Genomic DNA, 17,092 nt, shown 5'->3' on the forward strand with positions numbered 1-17,092 from the left:
GCTCAGTTGTCTACTGCCCATATACTGAAGATAAAATCAGAAAGAATGATGGCCTGTGATCGACCACTTGACGAATATCCTTTTTGCACAGTCTCTCTGTTGGAGGAGGATATAATACCTGAGCAATATGAGTTTCCCTGGCAGTTGACTCCAAAATGCCAAATGAATTTTTAAAAAGTTCAGTTTAGTCACAACAAGTGTTTCTTACTTTGCAAAGTATCATAGTGCCAAACCCGTCAATCCTTAAACAAGATAGGGCCACGATAAGGTGGGTGCATAATTGGCTGGATAACCGTAGTCAGAGAGTTGTTGTTAACGGTGCTAAATCCTGCTGGAAAGGGATAACAAGTGGAGATACGCAAGGGTCTGTTTTGGGACCCGTACTGTTCAATATCTTCATCAATGATGTAGATATTGGAATAGAGAGTATGCTTATTAAGTTTGCAGATGATACCAAACTGGGTGGGGTTGCAACTTCTTTGGAGGATAGGGACATAATTCAAAATGACCGTAGCAAGTTAGAGAAATGGTCAGAGGTAAACAGGATGAAGTTTAATAAAGAGAAATGCAAAGTACTCCACTTAGGAAGGAACAATCAGTTCCATACATACAAGATGGGAAGCGACTGTCTAGGAAGGAGCATGGCGGAAAGGGATCTAGGGGTCAGAGTGGACCACAAGTTGAATATGAGTCAACAGTGTGATGCTGTTGCAAAAAAAGCAAATATGATTCTAGGTTGTATCAACAGGTGTGTTGTAAGCAAAACTCGTGAAGTCATTCTGCCGCTCTACTCTACACTAGTTAGGCCTCAGCTGGAGTACTGTGTCTAGTTCTGGGCGCCACATTTCAAGAAAGATGTGGAGAAATTGGAAGGGGTACAGAGAAGAGCGACAAGAATGATTAAAGGTCTAGAGAACATGACCTATGAAGCCAAGCTTCATGAACTAGGCTTGTTTAGTTTGGAAAAAAGAAGATTAAGGGGGGACATGATAGCGGTTTTCAAATATCTAAAAGGGTGTCACAAGGAGGAAGGAGAAAATTTGTTCCTCTTCATTTCTGAGGACAGGACAAGGAGTAATGGGCTTAAAGTGCAGCAAGGGAGGTTTAGATTGGACATTAGGAAAAAATTCCTAACTGTCAGGGTGGTCAAATATTGGAATAAATTGCCAAGGGAGGTGGTGGAATCTCCCTCTCTGGAGATATTTAAGAACAGGTTAGATAGACATCTGTCAGGGATGGTGTAGATGGAGCTTGGTCCTGCCTTGAGGGCGGGGGGCTGGACTCGATGACCTCTCGAGGTCCCTTCCAGTCCTATGATTCTATGATATGATTCTATAATTCTATGAAAACAACCCTGATGTGATTTGGAGGTTTGCCTGGGTGAGGACCTCAAAACTTGGCCCTTAGAGACAAAAACTGGAGAACTTTTCCTTCGCTGTTCTTTCAACTTTTGCTTTTCTTTGGCTTAGTCCAGCTGATGTGTGTGTTTTACTGAGAAACTTTTAAATACTGTTTGTGAATACTAAATTAACTTTTATGCTATGGAAGCAGCCCATAGCAGAGCTCCCAGGAAAAAAAGTATTTTTCATAGCAAGATATTTAACATTGGAGCTATGCTGCTGACCTAACCTGCATTTCCCCCAACCTGCTAACATAGTCTAAGCACACACTGCATTAAATGAAATTCTGTAAGTATAAGTTTTCTTTCAGAAAGGGCACCTCATGTGTTGCATAGAATCCAGAGCTGGATTGAGAGACATATACTTGAATCTATAAACCTGTGCTCTTCGAGCATAAAAACTATAACCTTAAACCAAGAGGCCATGTTGGACAGAAGTGTGCATTGATTTTTAAATTCCTACGTCCGTCTATAAATGTACTAAATAGTTATAGAACTGGATAGGCATTTAAAAGCCTTCCTGCTATGTGAAGTTACTCTCTAAGATGTATGGAATCCAAAAACGGTGTCATACTGACATATTGCTTCAATATAATGTACTTCCATAATTGACCAAACACAACTAGGGCCTTAGACACGCCCTTCTCTTGTAATAGCATGCTCCTTCCAGAATTTATGGTGTAGGTGGAACCATTGCAAGAAGGGACAAGTGCCCCCCAATTTTTTGATATCTGTTGTCATGTGCTTTTGGGTCTCCCCTTTTTAACATGCTTTATTTAACCACTGCTTATGGCACCATATTGTAGGCAACTGAGGTGATAACTGGATTTGGAAGTAGATCCACCTAAAACCTAATGTCAAGTCATGACCTTTCATACCAACTGTCTGATTAGAATGTCTTGCTAAATCTAGGAGTCCTCTGGTACCTCACAGACTAACAGATGATTGGGGCATAAGTTTTCGTAGGCAAAGACCCACTTCGTCATGTGATGACGAAGTGGGTCTTTGCCTACGAAAGCTTATGCCCCAATACATATGTTAGTCTGTAAGGTGCGACAGGACTCCTTGTTGCTTTTGCAGATCCAGACTAACATGGCTACCCCTCTGATACTTGCTAAATATAATCTCTATCAGGCAATTGTAAAGTATCAGAGCAATATCCAGCTGGCTAGTTGGCTGGTATCAGCGTGGGATGTAAACGCAAGGTCGACTGAACTCAAACTACCTGGATTTCAGAGCAGAGAATTATTTTACCTTTAGGCTACGTCTACACTTGCATGAATTTCCAAAAATGCTTTTAACAGAAAAGTTTTCCGTTAAAAGCATTTTCGGAAAAGCACGTCTAGATTGGCAGATGCTTTTCCGCAAAAGCACTTTTTGCGGAAAAGCATCCGTGGCCAATCTAGATGCGCTTTTCCGCAAAAAAGCCCTGATCACCTTTTTCACGAGCGAGGCTTTTTTGCGGAAAACAGTACTATGCTGTCTACACTGGCCCTTTTGCGCAAAAGTCTTTCAGAAAAAGACTTTTGCCCGAACGGGAGCAGCATAGTTTTTCCGGAAAAGCACTGATGATTTTACATGAGATCGTCAGTGCTTTTCTGGAAATTCAAGCGGCCAGTGTAGACAGCTGGCAAGTTTTTCCGCAAAAGCAGATGATTTTGCGGAAAAACTTGCCAGTCTAGACACAGCCTTAGTGTATGTGCCTAGGGTTTTAGAGTGGTGCTCTCGTCGGGTGCATCTACACTGTACCCTTAGCTCGAAATACGGGACACAATTTCAACTATGCAAATTGCGTAGCTTATTTCAAGTTAATTTCAAAATATTTTATTAATTTTGAAATAAACTGCTATTCCAAAACCCTTACTCCTTAAGGAATGAGGTTTACAGGGACATCAGAATAGCAAGCCCCTTATATTTCAAAATAACAGGTTTGTTTAAAAGACGCGGAATAGCTATTTTGGGATACCAGAGCGCCTCAGGGTAGACATACCCATACAGCGCTCACATGTGTTTTGAGACTCTCTGGTGGTACACTTTAGCTACTGAATAATGTTTAATCTACAGATGAATAGTGACATTTCTGTACCACAACATTCTTTGATATGAAATGTGAAACGTACTTCATGAATAGTTTTAAAGCCTTCGTTGCTATGAAGCAAAACTAGAGATTATAGTATTTCAGATCAATTAGGCTTTACCATTACATCCATTGTTACCATAACTCACAACAACGTATGTCCATTTGGTACAAGTGCTGAGCAAAGAGGTATTTTATGGGGTCATTATTTTCCTCTGACTACTATTAGGAAAATTAATGATGACAATAAGATTTCAGAGCTGGTTTTGGTTTGGCAACTCTTTTCTTTATACCATACGTAAGCTTCCATTGTTGCTGTCTCCTTTCAAAGGGTATGTCTACACTACCCCGCTAGTTCGAACTCATGGAATGAGGAGTAACGGTAGTTTGAACTAGGAGCCTAGTTCGAACTACCTAGTTCGTGCCCCGTGTAGCCGCGCTGCACTGGGTTCAAACGAGCGGGGTTTTAAAAATGGCGGCGCCCCGCTTATGCAAATGAAGCCCGGGAAATTCAATTCCCGGGCTTCATTTGCAAGTGTGGTATGCCTACATTACCCCGCTAGTTCAAACTAGGAGGGTAGTGTAGACATACCCATAGTGTTTGAACAGAGATTTTAAAAAGTTATTTAGGATAGTCATTTATTAATACAACTAGCCAATTAGCCCGTCATAAGACGGGATTTTCAGGTCTTCTCTCCTGAGCGCGCTCGCTCTCTCTCTCTCTCTCTCCCCTCCTACTGCCTGCCCCCCCTCAGCTCTCCTCTGCCTCTTACCTCTCTCTCCATCTCTTTCTTTCTCTTCTCCCCCTCCTGCCTCTCACTCTCCCTTTCTCTTCTCCTCCTCCTCCTGCTTCTTTCTCCCCTCCGTCTCTCCCCGCCCCCCTTCCCCTTCCCTCCCGCCGTGGCGCTTGGCTGAGTGCTGCCTGCTCAGCCGGGCTGCCACGAGGGAGAGGGGCGGGGCGGTGATATACACGGCCAGGAGGCGGGGCTGTGTACATCACCGCCCTCCCTTCCCCTCTCACCCTGGGGGAGCCCAAACAGCCCCTTGCGCTGCTGGCTCCCCTGGCGGCCCAGCTGAGGGGCGCAGCACTCAGCTGAGTGCCACAGTGGGAGGGGAAGGATGGCGGTAGATGGCCCCGCCCCTGGCCATGTACATCACCGCCCCTCCCCCTTCCTCCCTCCGTGGCGGCTCGCGTGAATGTTGCGCACTGCCGGGCCGCTGTGGGGGAGAAGGGGCGGGGCGGTGACGTACATGGCCAGGGCATGTGACTGTCTGTGACACCATCCTCCCACCCCCGTGGTGGCCCGGCTGAGGGGCGCACCACTCAGTGCCACGGTGGGAGGCGGAAGGGGGGCGGTGACGTACACAGCCCTGCCCCCAGCCGTGTACATCGCTGCCCTGTCCCCCTTTCTGTCCCACCGGGGCTCAGCTGAGCGGTGCAGCGCCAGCACCACTCAGCTGGGCCGCGGCCAGGGAGGAAGCGGCGGCAAGTGGCCGTTTGGGGTCCGGCTGTGGCCAGTGGCTGCCCCCTGCCCCCTTTTCCAGTTCTGCTTTTCAACCCCACAGCTCCCGATGCCCCCAGCTCTGCTTCCCACCCCTCTTCCAGCCAGCTCTGCCCCCTTCCCCTCCCTGCGTGGCACCCCGACCCCCTTCCTCTCTCTCTCCCTCCGTGGCACACTGCGCCGCTCAACTGGGCCCAGCTGAGCGGCGCTCCCACCGGCCCCAGGTGAGCGATGGCCGCTTGTCGCCCCAGGCCCAGCTAAGCGGTGCTTCCACCGGGCCCAGCGGGAGAGCAAGTGGCCGTTTGGGGTCAGCGCTCCCCACGTGTGGGGAGCACGGACCCCAAAAGGTCACTTGCTGCCTCTTGCTCCCCCGCCGGGGCCCAGCTGAGCGGCGCAGCGCTCGGCCGAACCGCCATGGAGAGAGGGGAAGGGGGGCGGGGCGCTGACATACACGGCTGGGGGGCGTGGCTGTGTACGTCAGCGTTACAGACAATGGGCTACTATATATATGATGATAAGTATTATGTTCATAGGGTAGTCAAAGTCCATATCTGGTAGCCTCAGAAATCGATTTTAGATTGCTCCCATACTCAGTAAAACGATAGACTTTTAAAGTTGATGGTATGTCTCATGCTAGTGAAGGTTTTTGGTCCCACTGTAATTTCATCTGCAAAGTGTCCACATCTCTTTAACAGCATGCGTGAGCAAGCATAATAATGGAGTTTGAGATTCATAATGATACATTTTGGAGGGGAGAAGTCCCCTTTAATAGCTATTTTTACCCTTGGTAGTCAATACAGAAGGGGATCCTTGTTGGCTATGATGCTGGCGGGATTCAAACCCAACACCCTTTGTGCTAGAGACCAAAGCCTTATTCATGAGGCCATCATAGGATGTGGCCCAGTGTTCTACCTTCAGCATATAGATTATTCTGTCCATCTTCAGCCTGGCACCAGCTCCAGTCCTGGGCAGGCCCTTATCAGTTACAGCACCCTTACCTCGAAGTAAGCTACACAATTTGCACTAGGCACATTACATAGCTTATTTTGAGGTTATTTCAGAATAGCTTATTTTGAAATTTGGCGCTAACTACACAGCGCCACATTTCAAAATAAAGCGCTATTTCAATGAATCCCTTTACCCTCGTGGAATGAGGGCTACAAGGATGCCGGAATAGTGCGCTTGTTATTTTGAAATATATTTTGAAATAAAAGGCGCATTTAAAGATGCGGAATTGCTATTTCGGGATACCTCCAGTATCCTGAAACAGCTCTGCTGTGTAGACATAGCCTTAGTCTCCTGTATTACAAAAGATGGATGTTAGAAATGGCAGTTGGTTGGTACTGTGCCCTTACATTAGCCCTCCCCACAACACGATAGTCCCAAGAAGTATTCTAATTCTATGTCTGGATCTTTTCAGGATGCTGAGAAGCAACTTGATCAGCTGTGTGAACAATGACACCTTCACAGGACTAAGCTCCGTAAGACTGCTCTCGCTGTACGACAACCGCATCACCACTATCACTCCTGGAGCATTCAATACACTTGTCTCTTTGTCAACGATGTAAGTAACCCTCTTAGTTTTTTTAATGGTGCCACTGTCCAGCACTACCCAGGAGGGGGTGGGGTCCAAGTGGCCTGGCACTCCATGTAACAGGCTGTAACACCAGGAGTAGGGATCCAGGCCCAGCTCCAAGGGACAGGGGCCACCAGTACAGGATGAGTGTGGATTGAGCTCAATTTCTGCCCTCCTTCCCCCTGTGCTATTGGGGCCTCAGATTCAGGGTTGCAGGGGGTGGTCCAGTTTCTGATTTTGGCCCAGACCCTACACACCCCTGTGTGGCCCTGCTGTTGTCCCATACTTTATGAGAATTTGTTAGTTGTAAAATCTAAGTGTTTGAGTGTTCAAATGGGGTGAACCCAAACTATCTTCATTTTTTTAAAAATCACTGATATAAAATGTTTGGAGAAGTTAGAACCTCTGGCTGTGTCCAGACTCAGGGGTTTTTTCAGGAAAAGTAGCCTTTTTCTGAAAAAACTTCACCTGCGTCTAGACTGCAGCCGCATTCTTTCGAAATTAAATCGAAAGAACGCGGCTTTTCTTTCGACGGTGGTAAACCTCATTTCACGAGGAAGAACGCCTTCTTTCGAAAGTGCTTCTTTCGAAAGAAGGCGTTCTTGAATGTAAATAGGGCTTCTTCGAAAGAGAGCATCCAGACTCACTGGGTGCTTTCTTTCGAAAAAGCGGCTTGCTCTTTCGAAAGTTCCGCCTGCAGTCTAGACGCTCTCTTTCGAAAGAGGCTCTTTCGAAAGTATCTTTCGCAAGAGCCTCTTTCGAAAGAGGCTTGCAGTCTAGACATAGCCTGTGTGGCTGCTTTAGAGTTTCCATTCTCCGTTTGGATAGACTGAGAAGGCAGAGAAAAGGGTTTTGTTTTTTTTTAATTAATTAAGAAACCTAAAATGTCAAAAAGTTCCTCTTTAAAATCAATATCTAAACCCAAAAGGAAGTGGAGCTCAGTTCCCATTGGATTAAATTTGCAAAAAGTTCCTAAGGTTTTTCTATACTATTTCTGACTTTTCTTCTTATATGTTTTCTCGGTTCCTTTTCTTAGTTTATCTATTTTCAAACAAGTACACACTGTTAAATATATAGAGTCTGATCTGTGCTTCCAGCTCAGAATGGGAAATTGACCTAGCTGTTAATGGAAGTTGTCTGCTTAATCCCCTGCATTCTGCACTGAAAATGCACTGTAATCATCCAAACAAAACAAATTCTTTGTTGCTGTGACATTTATTTATTTATTTATTTATTTATTTGTGTGTTTATTTTTGGCTTTAGACGTAACCTCTGTGGTGTTTATTTGTTTTAAATAAGGCATGTTGGTTTGTTGGAAAGGGAGGTAGTAGAGCACCTTTTGTTTTTCCCAATATTTTGTTGCTCCTTCCTTCATTTTGATCATGTCTTCTTGTTGTTTATAGTTGATACATGCTATGGTATCTCACCTTTTGGTAGGAGGAGAGAGAGGTAAACAACCCTAAAAGTCCTCCTTCAGATTGAAGGACAAGGGCGCTAACTACTGTGAAATTGTTTTCACTGCTCACCATCTCCATTGCTTGTTCTTCTATACTGGTGAAACCATCATTCCAAAATCTAGTCCTCCACATGTGCTTTACTTCCGCCTGTGCTGCCAGCATTCCCAACCTTGTCTGTCTGTTCCTCTGCTCCTTGCAGTTGCTTCCATGCCTGCTCCTAGTCCAGTCTGCAAGGATCGTGTCCTTTTAAGTCTCTCTCAAAAACTCACCTCTGCTGTGCTGCCCATAGTAAATCTATTCAATCTTGTTAACAAGTTCCCTCTGTTGTTTCCCTTTTCCTAATCTCTTTGTGCTTGGCTGCTATGACATGTGATCTCAGAGCAGGGACCATCCTTCATTTACTTGCTCTTGAATGACAGGAAATCAGCTCATGGAGTGTTCTAAAATAAAAAGTGTATGTCAGTCCAGCAGCTTGAGGAATGCTTCCCAGCACAGGTAGATTGACATGCTGCCTCAAGGAGAGCTAATGAGCTAAAAATAGCTGGGTGGCCATAGTGGCGCCTCAGTCTCACCACCCTAACGCAATCCCTCCCAATCCACTGGCTATATCCTTGCCATAGTGGCCACACTCCTATTTTTAGCTGCCTAGGTCAAGCACGCTTCCAAGTGCTGTGTAGGCATAGTCAAAGAAATAATGCTGATGTGTCCCTTTGTTTACACAGTTCACTCGGCTACTGGTTGTATAAACAAGGCAGGGAGTAATTTATGACTGTGTCATGTTTTAATGGCAGGAAAGAATTTTGCACCTTTGTGGGTACTTTTCAGCCACAAGTAAAGAATTTCTTAGCCTCTGGCGGCAGTATGTCAAAGCTGATGATAATTGACTGTGTTGCTTTGGCACAAAAAATGCCTTTTAGTAATCACTTCGCCAGTGGAAGATGGGCACTGTGTTGCTATGCACATTTGAAGTAGAAATTCACTCAGACACATTTTCACATAGGACTTGATCCACTGCCCATGCGAGTTAATGACAGAAGTTCCATTGACTTCACTGGATTTTGGTTTTGAAGGTAAGAATGGCCATGCTGGGTCAGACCAAAGGTCCGTGTAGCCAGGTGCCCAGGAGAGAATGAAAAGAACAGGGAATTATTAAGTGATCCCTCTTCTGTTGCCCATTTCCAGCTTCTGACATATTGGCTGTGTCTACATTGGCACCCTTTTCCGGAAAAGGGATGCTAATGAGACAAGTCGGAATTGCAAATTCCTGATTTTGAGAGGAATAAGGGATCTTCCGGAAAAGGCTTTATTTTCCAAAAGATCCCATCTAGACTGGCGCTTTTCTCCGGCAAAGCCCCGAGCCGGAAAAAAGCAGCAGCCATGTTCATGCAAATGCCGTGGGGGATATTTAAATCCCCCGCAGCATTTGCAATTCCGAAGTGTCTCATTAGCATCCCTTTTCCGGAAAAGGGTGCCAATGTAGACACAGCCACTGAGTCTGGAGTCTGGGGACACCATTATCATAGAATCATAGAGCTGGAAGAGACCTCAGGAGGTCATCAAGTCCAGCCCCCTGCCCAAGGGAGGACAAATCCCAACTAAATCAACACACCCAGTGCTTTGTCAAGCCAAGACTTAAACACCTCTAGGGATGGAGATTCCACCACCTCCCTAGGTAACCCATTCCAGTACTTCACCACCTTCCTAGTGAAATAGTTTTTCCGAATATGCAACCTACACCTCCCCCACTGTAACTTGAGATCATTGCTCCTTGTTCTGCCATCCATCACTACTGAAAACAGCCTTTCTCCATCCTCTTTGGAATCTCTCTTCAGGAAGTTGAACGCTGCTATCAAATTCCCCCTCACTCTTCGCTTCTGCAGACTAAACAAACCCACATCCCTCAGTCTCTCCTCATAGGTCATGTGTTCCAGCCCCCTAATCATTTTGGTTGCCCTCCACTGGACCCTCTCCAATGCTTCCACATCCTTTCTATAGTGGAGGCCCAGAACTGGACACAGTACTCCAGATGTGGCCTCACCAGAGCCGAATAAAGAGAAATAATCACTTCTCTAGATCTGCTGGAAATGCTCCTCCTAATGCAACCTAATGTCATTAGCCTTCTTGGCTACAAGGACACACTGTTGACTCATATCCAGCTTCTCATCCACTGTAATCCCCAGGTCCTTTTCTGCAGAACTGCTACTTAGCCAGTCGGTCCCCAGCCTGAACAGTGTTTGGGATTCTTCCGTCCCAAGTGCAGGACTCTGCACTTGTCCTTGTTGAACCTCATCAGATTTCTTTTGTCCCAATCCTCTAATCTGTCTAGATCACTCTGGACCCTATCCCTGCCCTCCAGCATATCTACCTCTCCCCCTAGCTTAGTGTCATCTGCAAACTTGCTGAGGGTGCAATCCATCCCCTCATCCAGGTCATTAATAAAGATGTTGAATTAAACCCGTCCAAGAACAGATCTCTTCCCTAGTCATCTGTCCAAGTTTTCACTTCTTGTATGCTTCCTTTTTGTGTTTAAGATCACCAAGGATGTCCATAGTAATCCACTCTGGTCGCCTACCATATTTGCTTTTCTTACTGCACATTATGATGGTTTCTTCCTGTGCCTTTAATCAGGCTTCTTTAAATTACTGCCAGCTCTCCTGGACTCCTTTCCCCTTCATGTTAGCATCCCAAGGAATCCTGCCCATCTGAGGGAGTCAAAGTCTGCTTTTCTGAAGTCCACGGTGTGTATTTTGCTAATCTCCATTCTTCCTTTGGTCAGGATCCTGAAATCTACCATCTCGTGATCACTGCTTCCCAGGTTGTCACCCACCTCTACTTCCCCTACTAGTTCCTCCCTGTTTGTGAGAAGCAGGTCAAGCTGCACATGGCCCCTAGTCGGTTTCTTAAGCTCTTGTATTAAGAAGTTATCCCCAACATTCTCCAAAAACTTCCTGGATTGTCTGTGTACTGCCGTATTGGTCTCCCAACAGATGTCAAGGTGATTAAAGTCCCCCATGAGAACCAGGGCCTGTGATCTGGAAGCTTCTCTCAGTTGTCTGAAGAAAGCCTCGTCTACCTCATCCACCTGATCCAGTGGTCTATAGCAGACACCAACCACAAGATCACCCTTGGTGCTTCCACCTCTAAACTTAACCCATAGGTTCTCAACAGGCTTTTCTCCCTCTATATACTGGAGTTCTGAGCAATCCTACTGCTCTCTTACATACAACGCTACTCCTCCACCTTTTCTCCCCCCCTGCCTGTTCTTCCTGAACAGTTTAGACCCTTCCATGACAGTGCTCCAATCATGAAAATCATCCCACCAAGTCTCCGTTATTCCAATCCATGTTGACTTTTCCTCAACAAATTATGTTCATCTATGTGTCTGAACATTCTGTTCTTTACTGTAGTTTTAACTAATTTCCCTGGTATTGCAGTTAGACTTACAGACCTATAATTGCCAGGATCACCTTTAGAGCCTTTTTTAAACATTATCACATTCGCTGTCCTCCTGTCATACGATTTGTGGCCATATTATTCAATACATGCCTTGCCTACACTTATAGAAGCAAGCAGTGTGCAGGCAATACAAGGCAGGTTGCATCCCACACTCGTCTTTGTGGTGTATTGCGACTTGCAGCAGTCAAAGACTTTGGTGGAGGACTGCAGCAGGGAGATGCTGGAGGCTTTCACTGGAGCAGGGAAAGGCTCTGGCAGCAGGGAGGCTGCAGTGCACTAGACTGCTAGAAACAGCAGTGTAGAGATGGTAGGCACTTCTTGGCCATGCAGAGAGCTGTCTAGCATGTATACCATAGGGTTCAGGTGTTCAGGGCAGTCTGCTCTCCTTGCCTAAACCATGCCTCACTGTCCACAGTGCTATTTGTCCCTAGGCCAGCAGCATGTTCAGTGTGTGTACGTGTAGTCACACCTTTACATGAAAAATGAAGAGCTGTTGTGTTTCCAACCCGTGTTTAATGACAGCAGTCCAGTATGAGGCTACTAGAAATTATTACTTTCATGACTTGGAGAGTTCAGAACATTAACCTATTCAGTCCAAATTGTGTGTTTACATTTCACTTTTTTGTTGTTTATTAATACCAAACTATAAACCACTCAACTTCATATCAATTTTATAATAACCACTTACAAACTAACATTTTTCCATTTTTTAATTTGGGAAACTATAATTTGCCTCGTTCACCAGATTAAAAACAGGATTGTTACTGTTTTTGCTCATATGCACCATACAGAGAGTATTCAGTTCCTTTGTTTTTTGTGTCTTTGCAAAGCATTTTAGTATTTCTTATGCTTTTAGTATTTCTTATGACCAGGCAGATAAATTTAACAAATAGATATTTAGGGTCCCCCTTTTTAGATGTGTATGTATTACCCGTGCTGGGCTTTTCATGGTGTAGCGCCCCCTCTCCACCTGGTTACCTTCTTTTAGAGCCAATCTCCTTTCAGGTTCGGATGGATAGGTCTGGGTTCTTCTGGATCCTGCCACCTACTCAATTTTATTCTTTCTGATTGATGTACTTGGCGGTGCCTCCACCCCCCTCACTCCTTCCTAGCAGGGTTGCCAGGGCAGCTTGGGAGGAAAATTCTAGCCCAGGATAATCCCCACGTATTCGCCAGATAGTTGGAGACTCCCAGAGAATAACACAAACACATACACTATAATAAACACAATTATATTAAACAGGAGACAATTATAACAGAACAGGGTAAAACATTATTTTTAGGGTCACCGGTGCCCTGCAACTGTGAAGTTAGTGTCCCGTTGGTACGCGTACTTTGTTGGGGCCCTTGATGACTGTTGACCACACAATCCTTCTCTGCAGAGGTTTAGCAGTGGGGCTGACTAGGTCCAGTACAGCCCAAAGGACTCACAAATGGGAGAAGGCAGCAAATCCCTCCACAGTTTAATAGGCTGCAGGTAATAAAATCCCCAAACAAATTCCCTGCCTGACTAACTAAAAATTGGTGCACTCACACACTCCATGAATGAGCCTCAGGTTGAGAGATGACTCAGTCTCTGCAAAGGGGCTGCTCTCTCCTCACAGGGGTCCTCTTCAAGCAGGAACCAGGCTGCTTCGGTCCCAGAATTTCCCCTCACTGTGAAGGGGTGCAGGGCTCAAGATGCAGACCACACAACTGCACCAAAATTCAAAACTACAGCCTCCCAGGCCAGCCTCCAGACCCACACAGCAGGCAGCAGCCCTGAACTTGCTGCTAGAGCCCAGCTGACCATGCAGTGACTCTCTCACCCAGGGAGCTGGAGAGCCAACTCCGCCTGGCTGGGGAAGCCTCCCAGCAAACTCCACAACTGGGAATCAACAGTGGAGACATAAACCCAGCTGAGGGATCCTGCCTTCAGGTCCCTAGAGGCTAGCTCTCAGGGGGAACCCTGCATGCAGGCCTGGGGCTTACTAGCTCCCACACACTCAGTCCTCCCCTTTTCCTGGCTGGCTCCAGACTCCCCTCAACAATGGTCTCTCCTTCCCCCTGGGAGGGGCATCTCACTCCCTGTGGGTTGCCGGGCAGACTCTGGCCCTGGTAGGGAGGGGGAGCCAAGGCAAACTCAGAGTGCCTCTCCCTGAGCTGCCAGCAGACAAAGCCCCGGGAATCCAAGCAATCTCCTTGGGGGTTACAATGGATTAAACATGCAAAGAGTACAGACCTACACAATATTAACTTATCTGCATAGATTTTAGAGTATGTTTTCAAGATGATTATAATAGAATCAAGACTGGCTACAATTTGGACCTTTTCTTTTAAATATTTCTGCTTCCATAGGTCTTTGAAAATTTTAATAAAGACACTTCTGGTTGACTGGCTGCTACTTTATTTTGAGGGTTCTGTCCACACATATTTCTGAAACCTTTTTAACAAGCCTCCTTTGCTAAAAGCCAGATGGCCTTGTTTCAGTGTGAGTGGCTCTATTATCATTAGGTGTAGAAAATCTGATTGTTTAATTTTATAGCATTTCAACTGTCAAACTTTTCTGCTTGTGATCTGAAAATGCACACTTTGATAGCCTGGGTCAAACTCTATCCTAACACTGTTGCAATTTATGACCCGTTCCAGGCTTTCAAATGGCTTCTCATCAAAAATAATTTTGCATAGTGAAGCTTGTGTTCCATATGATGCTTAGATATCATTGACCTAATGGTCCTTCCGAGTGGCATCATCATATTTCCATGGAAACAGCTTGAGCTGTTTCGGTAGCAAAATATATCTGCATCTAGTTTTCTAGTATAATTATATGATGTATCTCAAAAGGGATTAGTGAAAAAAATCAATATTTTGGGGAAAATACTAAGTTTAATTAATTGATATTTATTGCACTATTCCATATGTATAATTCATGCTTCCTCAGATAGTAACATTAAGTAAAGATTAGGTCATTGTTCCCACTATTGACTATGCAATAACATACATTATCAATTTTCCTCCATAAACAAATGTTACACTTGCATATTTGAATTACAGCTACAAAATTTGGACTGGAGCCAGTTTGGACTTTGCCAATCTTCCCGGGTGTTTGGATCCAGGGTTTTGGAACAGATTCATCTCAGACTTGCAATAAATGGGAAAATCTGAAGTCATGGGTTTCATTTAACTTCATGAAATCACATCAAAGAGACACCGCCTTGCGGTTCAGTTTCCAGCATTGTGAACATGGTGCCAAGTTGGTTTATAATAGTTAGTTTAAAAAGAAAATTGAGTTGCTTAGATTATTGTGACGTGTGAATGCATGTTCTCCTTATCAGAAACTACATGAAGGGTAAAATTGACCCCTAACCAGGGAGACTGCGCAAGACTATTGCATCACTAGTCCTCACCATTAAATGTGTGTGACCGTGAAATGGCAACGTGCTGTCTGTAAACAGAGGTGAATTTCACGATGAGAAAATGTAACTGTGCAATGCTAGGTCAAGCAGTGACACAGCTGGGCTGCTTTAGGCTTTCACCAGCTACATCAGAGATGGGGAAATCTACAGCCTGAGGGTTGCATCTGATCCTCCAGGCTTGGGGCCCAGGCTGGCGCTCCAGCCCTACAGCCCCCCTCCTGCACACCGCTCCTATGCCCAGCCCGCTCCTGCACCCTCCCTCCAGTCCAGACTCCACACCCCCAGCCTGCTTCCTAGCACCCCCTCTCACACACTGAACTCATTTTTGGCCCCACCCCAAATCATGAGGGGAGGGTGCATAAAATCTACTAGTCTGGGACCCTGTAGACTCCGGTGTACAAGGGGAATGTGGGGAGCGTCCTTCTGCTTCTCAGTCAGGGTTTGTTTGTTTTTTCTTTTTCTCATTTTTGTGTGGCTCCCAGCTGCTTTTCCTGTGAGTCAGCGGCTCCGGGCCCAAAAAATGTTCCCCAACCCTGAGCTCCTAAAATGCCTTAAGAGGGGACCTTTCTCCTGTGCACCTTGTCCTTGATCTGCAACCTGATCTGCCTGGGTGGACCTCCGCTCTTAGGTAGAGCCTCTCTAACTACAGGGAGCTCGAGAGGGAACCAAAGGATCCCTGAGCTTGGATCATCTGTCGAAATTGAAGAATGTTCTCAGCCCCAGTTCCCCTTCAGCAAAACTTGCTTAGCCGCCTTCCTCCTCCCTGCGGTATTCTGCCAAATGTGCAGGGAAAATTTAAACTCTTCCTCTACACATTACTTTTCTCTAGATATTAGTTTACCCACAAAGAGCTGACAAATCATAGAATGATAGAAATGTAGGGATGGAGGGAACCTTAAAGTCATCGATTTCAGCCCCCTGTTATGTGGCTGGACCATGTAAACCTAGACCAGGGCTATTCAACTTTGGAAGCCCCAGGGGCCACAATGATACTCACAGCACATGCCAAGGGCTGCAGCTTAAGTGCGGTTGCATGTACATGCAAATATATATGCAAATAGTTTCTTTCACACAATGACCTGGCTCTCTCGGCCCCTCCTCCCTGGGGGCTAGAAATGCCGACACCCTGTACCCATCTGTTCCAGCCAGCCTGTCTGCTTGCGTCTTTCAATGCTCTTGGGAGATGCCTTGCCATTGCAGAGCATGTTCCCAGTGGAGGCCGTGTTCAAAGGATCCCACCTACGGGCCGTGTGGAGAGCCCCGTGTAAACACTGCAAGCCGCAAATAAAAGGACCACAGGACACATGCAACCCAAGCTGCATCTTGAGTAGCCCTGACAGTTATTCCCCATTTTGTGATTGTGTATTTGATTTTTCCTTCTTTCGTGAAGTACTTTGCACTTGTCTGGAGTGGATTTTATCTTGCTGAGGTCAGACCAATTGTCCAATTTGTCAAGGTCATTTTGAATTTGAAATCTGTGCTCCAAGGTGCCTGCAACCCCTCCCAGCTTGGTGCCATCTGCACATTTTATAAGCTTATTCTTTACTCCATTATCTAAATCATTAATGAAAAAGTTCAACAATACCGGACTGACCCCTGTGGGATTCCACTAGGCACACTCTCACAACAGGACAGCAAATCATAATAACTACTATTTGTGAATGTTCTTTCAACCAGTTACACACATTCATCTAGGCCATATTTCCTTAGTTTACTTAAGAGAATTCGAATGTAGAGTTCAGATGTATTAATCTTTGGTGTTAGTGATAAATAAAAGGTGAAAATAAAGAAAACAATAAATGTCAGAGTTTACACACCCACTCTCACCCCTGCTTTGAACACACAGCATTTTATTTTTTTAAAAGACGCTTCTCCTCATGAAGGTCTTATTGCTGTGCCGTTTTTCAACCTTCTATCACAGCTATTCCCAGGGTTTAAAAATTCAAGAGTCTATCTGTAGTGAGGGGGAAGGGATAGCTCAGTGGTTTGAGCATTGGCCTGATAAACCCACAGTTGTGAACTCAATCTTGAGGAGGCCATTTAGACATCTGGGGCAAATCTGTTAGGGATGGTACTTGGTCCTGCCATGTGGGCAGGGGACTGGACTTGATGACCTCTCAGAGTCCCTTCTAGTTCTATGAGATGGGTATAAGTAAAAAAGATACAATTCAAGAGTCTTTCTATGATAGGAATAGGCTTTTAGTCTCCATTTTTTGTTCCAACTAATATA

At 45.4% G+C, this 17,092-nt stretch overlaps 1 protein-coding gene across 1 annotated transcript in view; it reads left to right on the forward strand.

The window, feature by feature from the left end:
- The window catches only part of SLIT3 (slit guidance ligand 3), a 795,269-nt gene that overhangs the window by 622,197 nt on the left and 155,980 nt on the right, over positions 1-17,092 (forward strand). The window contains exon 18 of the mRNA XM_006115755.4: positions 6,399-6,542. Coding sequence (XP_006115817.1) covers positions 6,399-6,542 — 144 coding nt within the window. The remainder of the gene's footprint in view (positions 1-6,398; positions 6,543-17,092) is intronic.

The sequence above is a fragment of the Pelodiscus sinensis genome, chromosome 17 (assembly GCF_049634645.1).
Source record: "Pelodiscus sinensis isolate JC-2024 chromosome 17, ASM4963464v1, whole genome shotgun sequence".
NCBI lineage: Eukaryota > Metazoa > Chordata > Testudines > Trionychidae > Pelodiscus > Pelodiscus sinensis.